We start from the raw sequence: 18,500 nt of genomic DNA, 5'->3' as shown, positions 1-18,500 counted from the left end.
TAGACACCATAAGACCTGAAATTTTTTTGATGGCAGCTATCTTATGGTCCAAATTTTCAGTTTATGTATGGTTACCTTTGAGATCCAATTGTTTTTCTAAGTTAAGTAGTAACAAAGCATTTCTCTGATTAAAAAAATCTATTTTAGATTTTTTTTAAAAAGAAATTTGAGTTTATTATCTCTTGTGACACGTTAAAACTGCAATCTTATTGAATAAACTTATACTTTTGAAAAAAAGGGGACTGTTTTAACCTATGCGATTTGGAGACCCTTTCATAATTAAAATCAGAGTTTTTAATTAGTTATAAATTCTGGTATTAAATTTAATTAAATCTAAGTTTATCTTGTTTAATTAAATATGGTCTTATATTTAATACAATTTGAGTTTTTCTTAATTAATTAAATGTGATATTAGATTAAATAAAAATCTGAGTTTTTATTTAATTGGTTAAATATGAATTTAATTAAGTTCAAGTTTAATTTAAATGAGATTTAAATTGAGTAAATCTGGATTTTTGTTAAACAATTTAAATCTGGGATTTAAATTATATGAATCTGTATTTTTGTCAACACAATTTAAGTTTGGGATCTTGTCAAATGAATCTAAGTTCTTCTTAAATAGGTAAAATCTAGGATTTTGCATATAAATCCAATAATTTTCTGGGCATGATTATAAAACTTGATTTTTCACATGTGTGAATAAAATTTTGATTTTTCCTTTATTTGTAAAAATTTACCTGAACTTCCTAGTTAGTCCATAATTTGTGTGGATTTCAGTGGTTCTTCGAATATAATATTAATTAGGTTGAGAATCCAGTTTATTTTGACTATGATATGAACTTGGGTTTAGCCAAGAACATGAAAATGTATTTATTTCATATGAGGTGAATACGTTTGTCTATTTATGTGAACTGTCCTATTTGAATGACATTGATTGTGGTGTGGCTTTGGTTGAACCACTCATGAGCCTGATGAGGCTATGTCTATTAGTTATAAAATCATGAAATGCATTGGCATATTAGTTTATGATGCTTATGATTTAATTTCAAATGTGGCACAAATATTACACTGTTATAATTGATGAGGGTAAACACCCAATTGAATAATGCATGTCGTTCTTGTATGAAGAACCCTTAATAGATTAAGAAAGGTATAAGCGACCCAAACAATGTAATTAATTTTCTTTCTTGGTTACCCTTTGAAATAGTGAGATCCTTGGATGATGGTCACGGGGGACCATGAAGATAATGAACACCATGTGTACTATTTACCCCAAGAACCCAATATGAAGGTTTTTATTCTCAACCATGGTTATAGAGAACTTTTCACCACTTTGCCAGAGATTGTTGTGGTTTGACTCAGCTGTAGTTATTGGTATACCAATAAAAGTGACAACAAAGGGTGATGATGTCATTGTCGTCCCAACATTAGGTAATGATTCCTAATATTTTGACTTAGGGTGATGATTCCCGATGTTGGTCGAGGGACATGTGTGGGACCCACTTAATAAAATACAAATTATGTGATTAAGATACAAATTGAGTGGTACCTTTAACCTCAAGATTTTAACACATTTTTAATATCTGCAGGTTTTATGGAAGATGAAACTTAAATGGGTTGCAATGAGTATGGGCATGCATTCAAAAGCAATGATTAACAATTAGATAAAAAGCCATATATGAAATCTGCATTGTGCTTTGATTCTTATGTTGATTTGAAAAGCCTATGTATGCATCAAATTAATTTATATTGCAAACTTGCTTACATTATAACATGTGCATAAAAGTTGTTGTTAAACTTATGCATGTTTTTTGATATATGTTTTTTTCCTTATTGTTAGATTTTGAGAGGGTCTTGTACGAGAACTCCAGTTCTTACCTCATTTTTAAAAACTTTTTTTAGGTATTGAGGCTTAATTTAGCATCGTGATGGTGGAACCAGTTTGCTGGAGAGGACGATGATTTATGATTTGGTGTCTAGGATTCTAACTGTTATGGGATTGAATTGCTTTTAAACTTATGAACATAAAGTTTGGTTTATTAAGTTGATTTTAATTTGAATTAAATTATGGTTTTTTTTAATTCATGGTTTGAAATAGGTGTTGTGTGATGGATATAAAATCTATGATGTGCCCTAGGTCCATGGGTTTTCTTTTTCGCAGATATTTAAAAAACATCTTTACTTATAAAAAAAAATTTATGCAAATTTTCAAGGTGAGTTTGAGGTCGTTACAAAAGGTTGCCTTGATGAAAGTCATTTTATCGACTTATCATTGCTGTGACTTATGATGCAAGCTTGGAAGGAAGGAGAGCCGATGATCAAAGCTGAATAAGGAACAAAGTGAATATGAACCTGACCATATGCTAAAATGTGGACACTTTTAATATATATTCCCCAAAATCTCACATATGGTTGATGCATGTCTTTTAGATGAAGTTCATTCTTGCAAAAGAAGGAAAAAATAAGCACATTCAATAAAGAATAATTTGACAAATTCAATGAACAAAGGGCATCACAAAGCGAAAAAATAGATAGCATATAAAAACATGAATAAATAAAAGAAAAAAGCACAAAGCAAAATGTGCAAAAACATGACTTACCATTTGAAATTCAAGACGATAAATAAAGAAATATGACACTACAAGAAAAACCTGCATACGTGAAATGACAGTCTTTTCATGTAAATGAACAATTATCAATGCAGATAAATAAAAGTTTAATGTCATATGCAATCTTACTCATGCATGATCATTCCATTCATGCTTGACTTACCAGTAAAGTAATCATCGTAGGCATGAATAACTTGTAATTCTTTTCATTTATATTTTCTTGCTTAGATGGTACATGTCATGCTTCACTATATGCATAATACACTTGTTTCTCTTTTATAATACTCTACATGTACAATACAAATAATACTTAGATTAGAGGTTTAATTCAGGGGTATATTCAATCAATTTGTATCTTATTAGCTTGACCTTGCTTTTTTTTTCTCCTATTCTTTGGTGAGGGTTGTTCTAGTCGAGGGAGAACAAACTTGACTTTTAGCTGAAACAATCTTTCTACCACCCTGCAAAACTAATAACAACTATTCCCTTCTATCTGTGGCTGGAAAACAACCTTTCGTGCCTTAATAAAATCTCATGGAGCACCGTAGCCACTTACTCTCTCATTGTAAGTTATAAGAGAATTAATATATACATTCTTTATCATTTGATTAACTCTCTTGACATACATGCTTTAAACAATACATAATTTATTACATATTCAATAGCCTCTAACGGTCATAAGTATGTATGATTTTATTTGACCTTATTATAAGGTTCTCAATCACCCATTTGGGTCACTTATTACATATCGATTTAGTTAACCATGCACAAGGTCAAGAGTCACTCATCCGGGCTCGAGCCATCATAAAATAACAATTGCATAACATGTTTTTTTATCAGAAACATTATGCATTATATACATACATTATTCAATATCCATCTTATCATTCAATCATGTCATGAGCATAAACATCATGCTAACATGCATCATAATTCAATATTGTATTCATGCATCAAAAATCTGGTTTTTCATTCATGCACATGCTTGAAATTACATAAACATTTTTAGGCATGCATATTCAAAAGCCCGAGTCACATTCATACAATTGTTTGAAACTTTTATACACACGTATTTTTATTCAAAAAATCCAATGGTTTCGTAAATATACATTTTTCTTGTAAAACGTGCTACATGGATATTTTTTGAAATTATATATATATATATATATTTGTATTTATTTATAAAATCCAATGGTTTTGTAAATATACAATTTTCTTGTAAAGCATGCAATGTGACAATTTTTGAAGCTATACAATATATACATTATATATATTTTTAGCTGTGTGGGCATAGAAGTTCAATAATTTCAAATAACCTAAAACTATGCATATATGTATATTAGAGTAAACCTACCTCGTGATGCATGTAGTCTTAAGAGGAACAGAGAAATCCCAAAAATGCCTTAGGGATTTTCCTCGATAAGCATATCATGAACTATATTTGCCGATGGTTCGAGTGTGGCATAATCTAGCATGTATTTTGGGATTCATGTCATAAGCATGGGAGAGTGTGCAGTCTAGGACCACAAGAGGGTCCGATGATGGCAACGAAGCAACAAGATCAAGGGGGTTCAACAAAAGGGCGCCAGTGGTCATCCGACTATTGGCGAGGGTAGTGGCAATGCAGAAAGCAACAATGCTGCTATTCTGGTGGTAGGGTAGTGGTAATGATCTATGCACAACAGATCGCCTGGTAGGGAGAGGCGTTACAGGCAGGGCATCTCTGGTGAAGGTAGATGGGGAAGGTCGCAAGCGACATCTGACAGGAGGGTACATGTGATCGGCTCATCAGGTGGGTCTGTCGCAAAGACAAAAGAGGGAGGAAAGCAAGGTCAATGGCTAGCGTTGGCATCGATGCTGCATCGGCTGGCTTGGCTTGTCGGTTACAGTCGATTGATGCTTTGTCGAAAACGTGATCAGGTGGCATTCCATGATAGCGTATGCACAAAATCAAAATTGAAATACAAAAATACACACATATTGGTAGATGCCATGGTCGATGTGATGTGCGGGTGTTCGGCATTCTCCTCAACCTATCGACGTCTACGATGAGCCCAAGCCTTCAAGTCGATGGTGAGTAGGACACTGAACCCAAATGAGAATTACAAGGACACGAGCAATAGGCTACATGATATTGGTTTTTGGCTAGTCTCATCATGCAACCAAGCCCTCTATTTATAATGGAAAATAAGGGGGTGGTTATAGAATATGAACTCTTCACATTCATGTAACTCCTACCCCCACTAATTCCCATTAAGTGCCCACTAACAGCCCGCTAACCCTCTCATCAGTGTCAAACTGGGTCACACTATGGGTTGGACCCAAACCCAAATATCCAATACTCTCTAACTTGATCCATTGACACTAAAAGAGTACTAAATTGAGATTTATACTGTTATCTCGACTTAATTCTTTATGTGGGTTCACATGCTATTCTGTATTACAAATATGAATGATGAGTCATGGAGATGATCACCTCTTTATGAAATGTCATATTTTCATGTATTACAATACAACTCATTTTCAGTGCTTAAGCATATTAAGATTACCTCTATGAATGAGTTGGTCTCTAACCCGTTCTATTGGTCCTTTTAAGATTGTTGTTTTGTTATTCTCTTATGCAAAATCAACAATACATAAAGTCATAGAAAACCAATTCATTTTCACAAATGTGATTACATAATGTATTGTCATACATTAGAAGAAATAAAAATAACCCATCCCCTTTACATGTTGGGAATATAATCCCTGTGCTAACCCTTTAGTAAGGAGATCCACAGTCATTTCTTTCGTACCAATTGTATCAATACATGCCAGATGATTCTCAATCCTTTTTTTAACAACAAAGTATTTTAACTCTATGTGTCGACACGAGACTGAGCTCGTGTTGTTATTTGAGGACACAATTGCTTTATTATCACAAAAGATCTTTAGTGGTCGCTCAATAGAGTCTATAATCCAAATACCCATAATAAAGTTTCTTATCCAAATGGCCTGAGACGAAGTCTCATATAGAGTAATAAATTCTGCCACCATAGTATGAGCAACAGTTGTAGACTGCTTTCCACATCTTTATGAGACAACAACACCTGCTAGTAGAAAAATGTATCTAATAGTAGACTTTCTACTGTCGAGACATCCTCCTAAGTCCGCATCAGAGTATCCAATAACTTCTAGGTGGTCAACTTTTCTGTAGGTCAACATGTAGTCTTTCATTCTTTGTAAATAGCGCATGACTTTCTTTGTTACCTTCTACCAAACATTCCCACAGTAAATGCGATATCAGGTCATGTGCAGGTCTGTGCGTACTGCAAACTCTCAACCGTTGAAGCATATGGGACAATTGTCATATGAGCATTTTCATTGTCATCCTGAGGACATTCCTTTAGGCTCAATTTATCCCATTTCACTATGGGTGCCGAACCAGGAGAACAGTTCTCTATCCCATATCTTTTAAGAACCTTAAGAATATAGGATTTCTAAGAGAGGCCAATGATATCCTTAGTTCTATCACGATGAATTTCGATTCCAAGAACATATATGGCCTCACCCATGTCCTTCATATCAAAATAAGAGGAAGATTTTTTTTGTCTTATGTAGTAGACTCAAATCATTAGTTACGAGAAGAATTCTATCAATATATAAAACCAAAATTATGAACTTACTCCCACTAGTCTTAATGTATATGCAATGATCAATAATGTTTTCTGTGAAACCAAAGTTCTTAATTACCTGATTGAACTTCTTATACCACTGGTGGGAGGCTTGTTTAAGTCTATAAATTGATTTCTTTAATTTGCAAACTAAATGATTTGAGTCATCTACATTAAAACTAGAAAGTTGTTGCATATATACGTCATCTTCCAGATCTCCATTCAGAAAGATAGTTTTCACATTCATTTGATGTAGCTCTAAATCAAAATGAGCTACAAGGGCCATGATTATTCTCAACAATTTCTTAGTTGAGACAGAGAAAAAAGTCTCATTGTAATCAATGTCCTCTATCTGTGTGAAACCTTTTGCAACATACCTAGCCTTGTACCTCTCTACTTGACCTTTAGAGTTTGTCTTAGTTTTAGAAACCTATTTACAACCAACATGTCTAACTCCATCAGGTCGATGTACAAGATCCCACACTTGGTTCTTTACCATAGAGTCAAGCTCTTTCTTCATGGCATTGATCCAATGTGTTGAACTTTTACTTTTAATGGTTTCTGCAAAGATGAAGAGATTATCATCAATATCTATGAAATTATTAGACTTTTGCAAATACACCTTATAATTCAGATGGATATCAAATTTCCTGGTCTTCGTAGACCTCCATATAAGTGCTACATATGGTTCAAAATGAAATTTTGTATCATGTTGTTGTTGTACATCCTCATCAACAACTTGCTCTATTTGGGATTGATGTTCATTGAATGAACTTTCCTTGACATTATCCAAAGGAACAATAACAGTAAAAACTGGGTCTTTATCCTTTGTAGGTATGAAACCTAAATCCTGCATTTTTTCAAATTCAATACTTTGAGATGCATCTATCCCAATAGAATAATTTTCAAGAAATCTCGCTTTATCTGTTTCTACTATCTGTGGTGTATGAGATGAACAATAAAACCTAAAGCTCTTTGATCTTTTTGGATAACCAATGAAAAATCTATTAGTCGTCTTAGGATCAAAAGCTTTTATATGTGGGTTATACAATTTAGCTTTTACTGGACATCCCCATATGTGCATATATGACAAAAAAGATTTCTTACCTGTCCATAACTCGTAAGGAGTCTTTTTAACAACCTTCATAGTAATCTTATTCAAAATATGCATTGTTGTCGTAAGCGCTTCACCATACAAGGCCAAGAAAAGGTTTGAGTGATTCAACATCACTTGAACCATTTTTTTAATCGTACAATTTCTTTTTTCAGCTACACCATTCTGGTAAGCACTAACAGACATGATATACTGAGGTACATTACCTTCCTCTTTTAGAAACCGTACTAATAGCCTTTTCTTTTGTCCCGTCTCAGTGAAACAACCATAATATTAACCACCTCTATCAGACCTGACCACCTTAATAACTTTACCGATTTGTTTCTTTATTTTTTTCTTTAAGTCCTTAAAAACTTGAAAGACTTCTGATTTTGTGAATAATAAGTAGAAATACATATATCGTGAGTAATCATTTATAAATGTGACAATATATTTTTCACTAGTATAATACGGTAAAAAAGAGCCACAAACATCCGTATGCACTATCTCCAACCTTTCATTGCTGCGTTTGACATCTTTCTTATACGTGTTAAACTGCTTAGCCTTTATGCAATCAAGATATGGCTCTATATCCATGAAATCAAGGTATCAAAAAATTCCTTCTTTCACAAGTCTTTAGACTCTCACTTTCGAGATGTGTCCTAACCTTCGATGCCAAAGTAAATAAGATTGATCTTCCTTTAAATCATGTTTATTGCCAATCATTGTGTTCTCAACAGAATGAGATTCTTGAATTTGAAATTCTATTTTTAACCGATACAAACTATCACACAATATGCAAAACCTACATCAATAGAATTCTTATTAATAATAAGCTTGGACTTTTTAAATTTAAAAATAAAACCAAACTTATCAAGTTTTGAAATTGAAATCATGTTCTGACTATAGGATGAAACATAAAATGTATCAACCAAATCCAAAATGAATTCCGATTCCAATGCAACTTTAACGCCCCAAAAATACCATCTTAAAATCCTTGAATTTTAGAGATTTTTTTTCTTTAAAAAAGGTTGTGCCAAGCAGAAAAATTGAAAGGGAAAAACTAGTTGGAAATCTTTGAGCGGGTTATAGGCCAAGAAGTTTAGCAATGCAAAATTACAAAATGAGACAAAGATATATATATATATATATATATATATATATATATATATATATATATATATATATATATATATATACACACACATATATATATATATATACAAAATGTCTCTCAAAATTGGGACATTTCTCTAAAATGACTGCCAAAATCGCAAAAGGTTTAGAAGTGTGAGATCCATTCCTCGCAACACATCACCCCTCATAGCACCACCTGTTAATCACCTGCACCCCATAAAACGAGGTCAATACTCTTGCGAGCTAGTGAGATGAAATCTATAACTTACCATTTTATAAAAAACATAAGCAAAGCTAGCATGATGCAATTATCAATATCATTCTTTTGCAATAATTAAATAAGTACAACTATAAGCAAGTAAAGAGACAGTAAGCATGATGGATACTGAGCAATAAGTGACAACATCAAGTAACTAGCATGCTTTAGACAATGAAATTAAGCAACTATGCATCACGTAACGAACATGCGATTAAAAATCACAACTGAGCAGTGAGCTACAACATCAAGTATTTAACATGCTTTTAAAATCATAATTGAATGCAATTAAGCATTTAAGCAAGTAAGCAATTAAACGATTAAGAAATGAACTATGATAGAAAACATCAAACTCATGAGTCAGTAGTTAACAAGTTAGTTTAATTGTTTTGTCTTGATTACTCCTTCGGGTACGCGAAGGAACACTCTGCATCTGGGAAAAATACCATCGGCATTTATTATTTTATTGAGTGTGATAACCAGGATACCTACAAACCGAGTAAACCTCATGCGAGCGGCCTGTGGTCGACAAAACATCACATAGGTAACAAATTGCAATCCACACTACTGTAGTAGATGAGGTACCTCAATAGGTAACCTCGACCTCCCTAACTCTGAGTGACTGGAGGTCACATGATGCCTTTGCTCCTTAAACATATCGTAAAATTGACCGGTCACTCAGGGCTGTACAATCCATCCTCTCCAAGGTGAACCGTTTTGTGAATGGGCAACCAAGCGATTTATCTTTTTAGGCTTTTAGTTAGTAAACAATCCCTCCTTTCGAGGTACTTAGGCACATTTGCCTTGTATTCCTTACAGGGAAATACAAACACCATAACGAGGTCTAGCCTGCCCATTCACGTGCTCTAGCACAACAAAGCCAAGAGGAGCACTTCGTCGGTGAAGGCGACATCAACATATTCTTTTTAGGGGTGTATGACATTCTTGAACAAGTGCGCTCAACTCATAAAGTGGGGTCATCACCCACACATAACTTGCCATGGAGTTTCAACATGCAACAAGTCTTAAAAGGACAATTTATACCCCTACAATGTTGCCCCAAGTTCCCTTTGCATTTTCGTGATGAATCAAGTGCCAAGTGTATAACATGAAACGTACATGACTCCATTTGAGCATACATAGTATGTTAAGAAACAATGATAATCTCAAGACACTTGATAAACAAAACATGCTTGACTTAGCATATTTTATTTCAGTGACATGATGTGCCAACCGTGCTTGTGGACATATCAAAACTAGCAAGCATGCCGCCAAAACTACGACACTTGAATTATCAAAACATGCACATCGTAGGCAATTCACAACTGTGTCGAGATGTGAGAGGTGCACATGTTATATCATAATTCATCAAGCATGTTGTTAATACATTTTTGAGTTCGAATGATGCCACTTCATCGAAGCATACCTACGGTCAATTAAAAACATTGTACGAGTATTGACATTGCATTTCATGAATATCAGAAAAAAACATTTAAGCAAATCATGACATACTTCTCATAGCCAATTCGTATCCGTGTCGAGATGTGCAAGAAGTGCACTCTACTCAAAAGGTGGTAAAAGAATCCAAAGTTGTTACAATCACTTTTTCCTCTAACCAGTGGAGCACTAATTTCATTAGTGAGCATATTAAATTCAATACCTATGAAATAATATTACCTTTTTGGATATTATCCATAAAAAAATTAAAAGCAAATGAATGCATAAAAAGAAAGTTTAATTTATCATCTTTAAAAAGAGGAAAGTGAGGTCTCATTATCCTATGGTGGAGGGAGCAAGCAAGACTAAATTTTGAAATGACTAGAGCCAATTTTCTCTCCCCAAACGCCTTTTCATAAATATTATAAATACCCAATATGCCCCGCATTTTTGTTAGAGTTTCAAAGAGAAGTCCTATAGCTACCGATTGGTGGCGGTGGCCACCAATGGAGTTTTTCCATTTGGGAGGGCTTTTACTGGTAGAACCACTTTAAAGTTCCAAGGTAATTCTCTCTCTGAGAATGCCAGTATCTCCTATTTACCTAGGAAAGAAAGTTTACTACAGTAAAAAAAAAGAGAAAATCCGTTGCCAGCATGGCTTATTTACCTACTCGAAAAAAGTTTACGGTAGCTCTCTCTCTCTCTCTCTACAATAACAAACTTGCAAATAGAAATATGAGTAGGGCTATCAATGGGTTAGGTTTCACTCGGATAGTTTTCATACCAAACTCTATTGGGCCAGAGTTTGGTGATAAAAGAAGATTAACTGGAATTTGGGTCCAACCCAACAGTCCAATTAGTATATGGAGTTAGATATGGTTTGTTAAATTTCATACTAAATATGGGTTCGACCTGGATTCCAATTATGATCCACAAAATTTTCAATGTAAGAAATAAAAAATGTTAGGGTTGGCCTCTTGTGTCTATAGATTCATGTGGTGGTTGGTGGTGAAAATTATAAGGGATTTCTGCATAAACATATTAACACAATATGTTGGTGATACTTGTGTTACTTGAGGATGCACCATTGTGTGTTTTTGTTGGGTATGGGCCCAAGATTCTCATTAGAGTTGCTAAGTGGCTTGTTTCCGTACGTGATGAGAAACCATGGCCCAGTCCTCACTCAGCAATTCCATTGGATTGAGACTCAAATGGTTGATAACCCTAGCAACATGCATGACCGGTTTTACAACTTAATTGAGTCACTTGACTATGTAATAATCCATCCTTTCAGCAAACCAAACTCTTTTCAGTTGGACCCCTGTTCCAAAAGTCTCTTGAATCCCTATGCTAGTTCTTGCGTCTTTTTATTCATAAGTAGCAGCATGATGTTTCGGGTTTAAGGCAGATGTTATATCACAATAGAGATTTTGAAAAAAAATATTAAGACCATAATATTGGAATAAATCAATAATAAAAAAAGGCAACAAAAAAGCGAGTAACTTCAGTACGTATTCAACCCTGGCTAATAAGCAGGAATTTGCCTTTGCTATTTAAGAGGGAGAGAGTTTTTTTTTTTTTTTACTGTGGAAAAATAATTTCCGTGTGGGTAAACAGGCTGAGAGTTTTTTTTACTGTGGCAAAACTTGTTTGTGGGTAAACGGTTCGTGTTCCTCCAAGAATCAGGAGAGAGAGAGAGACCACCTTCGGACTCTAGCGTGGCTCTACCGGTAGAGAGGGCCTCTCAAGTGGATAAATTTCATTGGTGGTGGCCACTATGGCCACCATCAAGCGGTAGCTATAGCATTTCTCCTTTTCAAACTGGCCTGTTGGAGATAAACACCTTTCGTAGCAAGCCCGGTGCGAAAATATGGATGCTTAAGCAAGAAGAAACAATGGTGTAGAGAGAGAGATGTATCGGTTTAGCAACAGTGTTGTGGGCATCATCAACCTCTTCACCCTCATAATCTCCATCCCACTCATAGGTGGTGGGTTATGGCTGGCCAAGAACAGCAGCACCTGCGAGGCGTTCCTGCAGATGCCCCTCCTCATCATTGGCTTCGTGATCCTCATCATCTCCTTGGCAGGTTTCGTAGGCGCTTGCTTCAACATCGCTTGTGCGCTCTTCGCCTACCTGGTCACCATGTTGGTGCTGATATTATCTCTGCTGTCCCTCACAATCTTCGCCTTCGTGGTGACGAGCAAAGGGCATGGGGTGGAGGTGCCGGGCAGGCAGTACAAGGAGTATCACCTTGACGACTACTCCCCCTGGCTCAGGGCCCGGGTGAGCAACCAAAACAATTGGAGAGGCATCAGGAGTTGCATCATCAGCTCTAAGACCTGTGCTGCGATAGCTCAGTGGACGCCCCTCGATTATCTGGGGAGGGGCATGACACCTATTCAGGTAGGTACCTATATACTGTATATCCCCCTGCGTTAATAGCTCATTTAATTTGTGCGATATTATCCTTCACTCCTGATCTCCTCCCCATAATAATCAACTGAACAAAAGATTGGGAACACACGATGGTATTTTTTAAATTTAATTTTAATCTGAATGCATGTGCAGTCGGGGTGCTGCAAGCCACCGACGGCGTGCGAGTACGGGTGGGCTGGGTCGGTGGTGGTTGGGATGGGTGCGGAGCAGGACTGCTACAGGTGGAACAACGAGCGGGGCTTGCTATGCTACGAGTGCGACTCCTGCAAGGCTGCCGTGCTCGAGAACATGAAGCGCAACTGGCAGAAGCTGTCGGTCCTCAACATAACGATGCTGGTCTTCCTCATAGCCCTCTACTCCATCGGCTGTTGTTCTCTGCGCAACTCACGCAGGGCCGAGACGGATCATCCCTACGGTGACAACCGGATGGACAAGATCAACCCCCGATGGGACTATTACTGGTCCATCACTACTAACCCCCCTTTCTTTTTAACTTCCTTCGCTTACTTTAACTACTTTTGAAAACTAAAGTAAAATAAAAACTCCCATCTTCTAATCTAATGTTTTATCATGAACATCTGGTTCAAGAGCGTTTAATCAATTGATTTCACAAACACACCAGAGTCAATCTTCTGCCTAGCTAGTCCTCAGCTGGGCATGTTGTGTCAAAATGATATTAAGCTTGTGGTTCCTTGACCATGGTTTTGATGCACCTAATTGGTAAGGCATCGTCTTGGTTGTGAAAGGAAACCGGGTACCACTGCAAACAGGTATTTTAAGCAAAGTTTTCGAGTCTTAGCGACAAGGATATGGCTTTCATAATGCTTTGTTTAAGCTATATTTGAATTTTGAAACACGTTCATATGACTGTTCCTCCACTTTTATTTTTTTCACATAAACACGAGGAATAATTAGGGTTGCTCTTTTGGATTGCAGGTGGAGGTGGTGGTATGACTGGAAAGAACGGCTTTTTTAGATTCCTTGCCCCCGCTTCACTTTTGTGCTTTTTCTTCCCTGGCCCGTCTTTCTCTTTGTATTTATCAATTTGGTTTGCTTTTCCTCTCTAGAAAATTCAGTTTATGAGAAATAAAGAGCTTCTCTTTGTACAGATATTAGTAGTGAGGGTTTCAAAGTAGACAATCTTGACCTTTGAATTTTGTAATTGGTACGTTAACCAGTCTGTTTGCCTGAAGGAAAATAACAGAAGACAGTTGGTTTCACTAGACGTATGGGCCTCGTGGTCTCTGTCGGACCAGCATTCAAACAGGCGTGGTTCCCGCATTCAAAGACCATTAGAGAGATAAAGGCGTAGGTTTTGTAGCAGCAAATCTTGGCGCCTTCAAGGTTGGTCAAACTTTGCTGACTTAACGTGCTAAAATAAAAAGCATATCGATCCTTCAAATCTTTTGACGTTTAAGATACAAGGAATTTATGTAAAAATTATGATACGCACACTGAAAAAGATTCAGGGTGCGGCTGAAGGACTGTTGTCACTTGTCAACATGAGAGAGAGAGAGAGAGAGAGAGAGAGAGAGAGAGAGTCCTTTCCTGCGTGGGAATAGTCTTATTTCCGAGACAGGAGAGGTTTGGGGGTGTTCATTGGAGTTTCACCAAGCAGGAGAACATGAGATCGTTGCAGAGAATTAGTGAGTGTCTCTCGGGCTGGGGCATCCTCCCATATTGGGCGAAACCCAAAATCATCACCCAGGAACTCCTACTCCATTTATGTCAGTTAATGAAAGACAGTCTATTGGGTCCTTGGAAGTGGACACATCAAAGGATTCTTGTTGCAGGTGCCTTGGACAGTCATGCACTAACTGAAGCATAGGAAGTCACTCCAGTTTCCATTCTTTATGGACTCGAGTCTAGAAAATTTAGAATAGAGCAATGTCACCTCTCGAAAGGAAGAGAAGATTCAAGTTATCCTCACTAGGGCCACATTTCCCTAGGCCAATGTATGAGTAGATCATTTTTTAATGAATGAAATGAATGCAATATATGAGAAGTCATTTTTTGAATGAATGAAATAAATTCAATCTATGAGCAGATTCATTTTTTAAATGAATACAATGTATGAGTAAGACATGTTTTTGAATGAATGAAATGTATAAGCAAGTTCAAAATTTTAATGGATGAAATACACGAGCAGATTCATTTTAAAATGAATATAATGTACGAACAAGTTCATTTTTTGAATGAATAAAATAAATGCATTTATATGAGCAAGTTTATTTTTTGAGTAAATAGAATAAATAAAATTGTATGAGCATGTTCATTTTTTAATGAATGAAATGAATCCAATGTATGAGCATAATATATTCTTTCGAATGTTCAAACTAACATTAAAATGCGCACATCTTTCACAGTATGAAATTAAACATACAATATATAAAGAACATTAAAACTAGAGCGAATATTTAAAATATATTTACAGAATAAATTTTAGGAGGTTCGCAAAACTTGTTTTTGCTCGTTTCATGAATACCACGAAAAAAAAAACAGGTGTGAACATACATTTGAGGAGGTTTGTACGATTTTCTGTGACTTTGGTATAAAATATGTGATTTTACTAAAGTATTTGCGAACGATTACAAGAAGGTTTGCATAAGTTATATTTGCACGCTTTGTGAAGACCACAAAAAATAAATTTAAACATACATTTAAGTGAAGGTTAAAAAAAAGAGAAATGACAAAAAATAACATCCTCCCCTTGTTCCACTTAAATGTATATTCACACTTATTTTTTGTGATCTTCAAGAAGTGCACAAATATAACTTATGTGAACCTCCTCATGTCCGTATCTTCACAAATAATATAGTAAAATCACATATTTTATAAGAAGATCACATATCTAACTATGCAAAGAGACACATATATTATATAAAAAGATCACATACATATATTCATTCATTACATTCATTAAAAAATGAACCTAGTCTTACATATATATTCATTCTAGTCATTCTAAAATGTATTTGTTCATACATATATTCATTCTATTTATTTAAAAAATAAACATGTTACAAATATTCATAGTACATAGCTCAACATTAGATGGTTTGATTTTTGGTTTTTTAATGCAATTGAAAGACGTGCATCCTGAATTCTAAAGTGCTCTACTTGGGTTCGGCGGACTATGTCATACAGGGTCATTAATTGATAAAATAGGAAAAGGCTTAACATAAAAAGGTTTAATCTTTGGCTTCTTAATGCCAGTCGAGTTACTGTTATTGTACACAAACCTCTCTTCTCTTGAGCAAATTATTAAGGCAAAACTGCCTTCTCTGCAATCCAACTCTTGAGACTGCAAATCCTGCAATTTGACCCTGAAGCATGCACTTATTCCTCCAAGGGCTCATTTCCAATCAAACAACTCCACATCATATTTTATGTTCGATCTTTGGCTTCTTAATGCCAACCAGATTATTGTTTTTGTCTGTAGACCCTCTCTTTTCGCAACCAAATGATTAAGGTCAAACAACTTCCTCTACGCACTATCCAAAACCAGGACCTTCACTTTTTGTTGAGGACCATCAACATCATTCACCACCTCAACATCTCTCTCTCATATCTTCTTCAAAATCTTCTCCACCTCAACCATGTCATCATCTCCTTGTTGTTATAAAATCTTCTCCACTGTCAATTTTTAAAGGCAAAAACAAACCTTGAAATACGAACCATCACTTTTTAAATATCAAAGTATCATTTTAAACATCAAAGTTTCACAAATAATGTGGACCATCACATATTTGGGAGGACCTTTACATATTTGAGAGTGCAAACTTAGTCTAAGTATTTGCGATTTTTTGAGGTTTGAGTTTAACAGGATGTTCACAAATATAATTATGCAAACTTTGTGATGTTCGCAAAAAAATGTGTGAACCTCTTTCTGCATGGTATACAACAATGCTGGTATAAAGTATTTAATTTTACTAAGGTATTTACAATTTTGTGATTAACAAAGAAGACCACATAAATAACAAAACTTGTAAAATAAATGTTTGTACCTCCTTATGATCGTAACTTTGCAAATACCTTGGTAAAATTGTATATTTTATACCAAAGTTGCGAGAAACCATACAAAGCTCCTTTCTTTATTTGTCACTTAAATATATGTTCACACCTATTTTTTTGCGGTCTTCATAAAGGGCACAAATATAACTTATGTGAACCTCATGATCGTAACTTGGAAAATACCTTAATAAAATCACATATTTTATACACAAGATATGCAATTTTAACCTAAATGATGTGCAACAAAGTATTGTGAGGATGTGCAACTCTATATTTATGTTGTGCGAACATAAAGAATTTCAAGACTTTCGCAACAAATAATATATGATTTACCTCTTAAATGATGTTAACAAATATAAAATTTGCAAACGTGAAATATTTGCAAAACAATGATGAAACTCATAATTTGTATCTTTAAAGTTTGACAATTCATAAAGTTTGACAATCCATAAAGTTTGCCAAATTTAAACTTATTAAACATAAAAAATTTAATCAACTATAAGTTTTGGCAACTTGTCAACATGAAATATTTAAAGAACAAATTTAAACTCATAATTTACATCTTTACAACTTAACAATTCATAAATTGTAATTCCTCATCAATATATAGTCCCCATAATTGCCCATAGTTCCAAAACATGTCTTTGCAGCCTTCATCTTTGCAACATCGGTCTCCGCAGCCTTTGCCTTTTTTGTCTTTGTTATTTTCTACTGCGATCTTTTTTAGTTCTTTGCATCCTTATCAACAACCTTCCTCATTTTCTTATACAATGAGATCATATGATTCCTGCAGTTTGTGATATCATTATGGAAAAAAAATTATTAGCAAACAACTAATATAGCTTACCTCCCATAAACATCATAAACAAGGACATATAAATGTGTACCTAAGTGAGGGTCATTTCTTCATTTTTGTCCAAAAGGACAAATATACAACAATACCTAGAAGAATCATATTTCAAGTCAACAACATGTACAAAATATTAATTGAATTAACAAATATATAAGCAAAGTAATTACTCATTTTCTTGTTGAGGAATACCATCCACAAGTGAGACCATCAACTCAAAGTAACAGTCATAGCCCATTCACGCTGTAAAAACTTCAGCATACAACAAAATATTAAACCTACTAAGTATGAGCGAACAATAAGATCACGTTTAAATAAGTAATCTTAACTTACTATGTTGTAGATGTTATTAAGTGCATAACTAGTGCTATAAATTGAATCGTACAATTTGAACTTTGTGCCTTCAAGTTCATTTCCTAAAGAACCTAGTGTTTGTTGCCCCAATTGACAAAAAATAAGATTTACAACATAAATCAAGTTTAAAATCACTTTGGGCACCCCAAATTTATGTTTGCTATACACACAACATTATTCAAGAGATACCTTGTTAGCTTCAAACCAAACATAGGAAATGACTTCAACATCCAGGCATCCAGTTGCCCCCTCTTGTTGTCCCTTAGTTGTGAGCATTTGTTGTGACCAATCAATGTTTACAAGTTAGTTTTTGTTAGTCAGTAGTAAAACAATAAAAATATTAGTTTTTAGACTAAAAAAAATAAGGGGTAAGGTAAAGGGTCCTTGGCAAATTGTCCTTTTTCCATGTTTCAGTTGTGAATTTTTTGAAGACCTTTTATAAATCTTGTTAATTGTTACATATGTGGTGCATTTATGTTAGATTAATTTAAGTATATATACAAACATAACAAAAGAACAATCAAATGAATGTGCAAACCTAACACTTGCGTCACTTGCCATCAAAGTATCTTCGTAAAATTCATACTCATTTGGCTTATTTTCCTCCTGCACAATTTGACTTTCCTGACCAACTTGTTTTCATCAACAATTACGGTCATT

General features: G+C 34.9%; 1 protein-coding gene across 1 annotated transcript; it reads left to right on the top strand.

The window, feature by feature from the left end:
* Nucleotides 1–12,097: 12,097 nt before the first annotated feature.
* On the top strand, nt 12,098–13,643 carry LOC149839601 (tetraspanin-6-like). Its single transcript, XM_090004182.1, has 3 exons — nt 12,098–12,589; nt 12,755–13,083; nt 13,559–13,643. Exons 1-3 carry the CDS (start codon nt 12,098–12,100, stop codon nt 13,596–13,598), a joined length of 861 nt encoding a protein of 286 aa, XP_089860308.1. The 3' UTR covers nt 13,599–13,643.
* Nucleotides 13,644–18,500: the final 4,857 nt, after the last annotated feature.

Source organism: Nuphar pumila, chromosome 4 (assembly GCF_984573655.1).
Source record: "Nuphar pumila chromosome 4, dmNupPumi1.hap1.1, whole genome shotgun sequence".
Classification (NCBI taxonomy): Eukaryota; Viridiplantae; Streptophyta; class Magnoliopsida; order Nymphaeales; family Nymphaeaceae; genus Nuphar; species Nuphar pumila.
Note: the sequence above shows the minus strand (reverse complement) of the source record. Positions and strands in the feature narration are given on the sequence as shown.

What these genes read in the sequence shown, in the direction of transcription:
- LOC149839601 (XM_090004182.1), top strand. Translation starts at nt 12,098, where the DNA reads ATGTATCGGTTTAGCAACAGTGTTGTGGGCATCATCAACCTCTTCACC. An exon ending in GGGGCATGACACCTATTCAG is followed by an intron (nt 12,590 to 12,754) that starts GTAGGTACCTAT and finishes ATGCATGTGCAG; the next exon opens with TCGGGGTGCTGCAAGCCACC. An exon ending in CCCCGATGGGACTATTACTG is followed by an intron (nt 13,084 to 13,558) that starts GTCCATCACTAC and finishes TTTGGATTGCAG; the next exon opens with GTGGAGGTGGTGGTATGACT.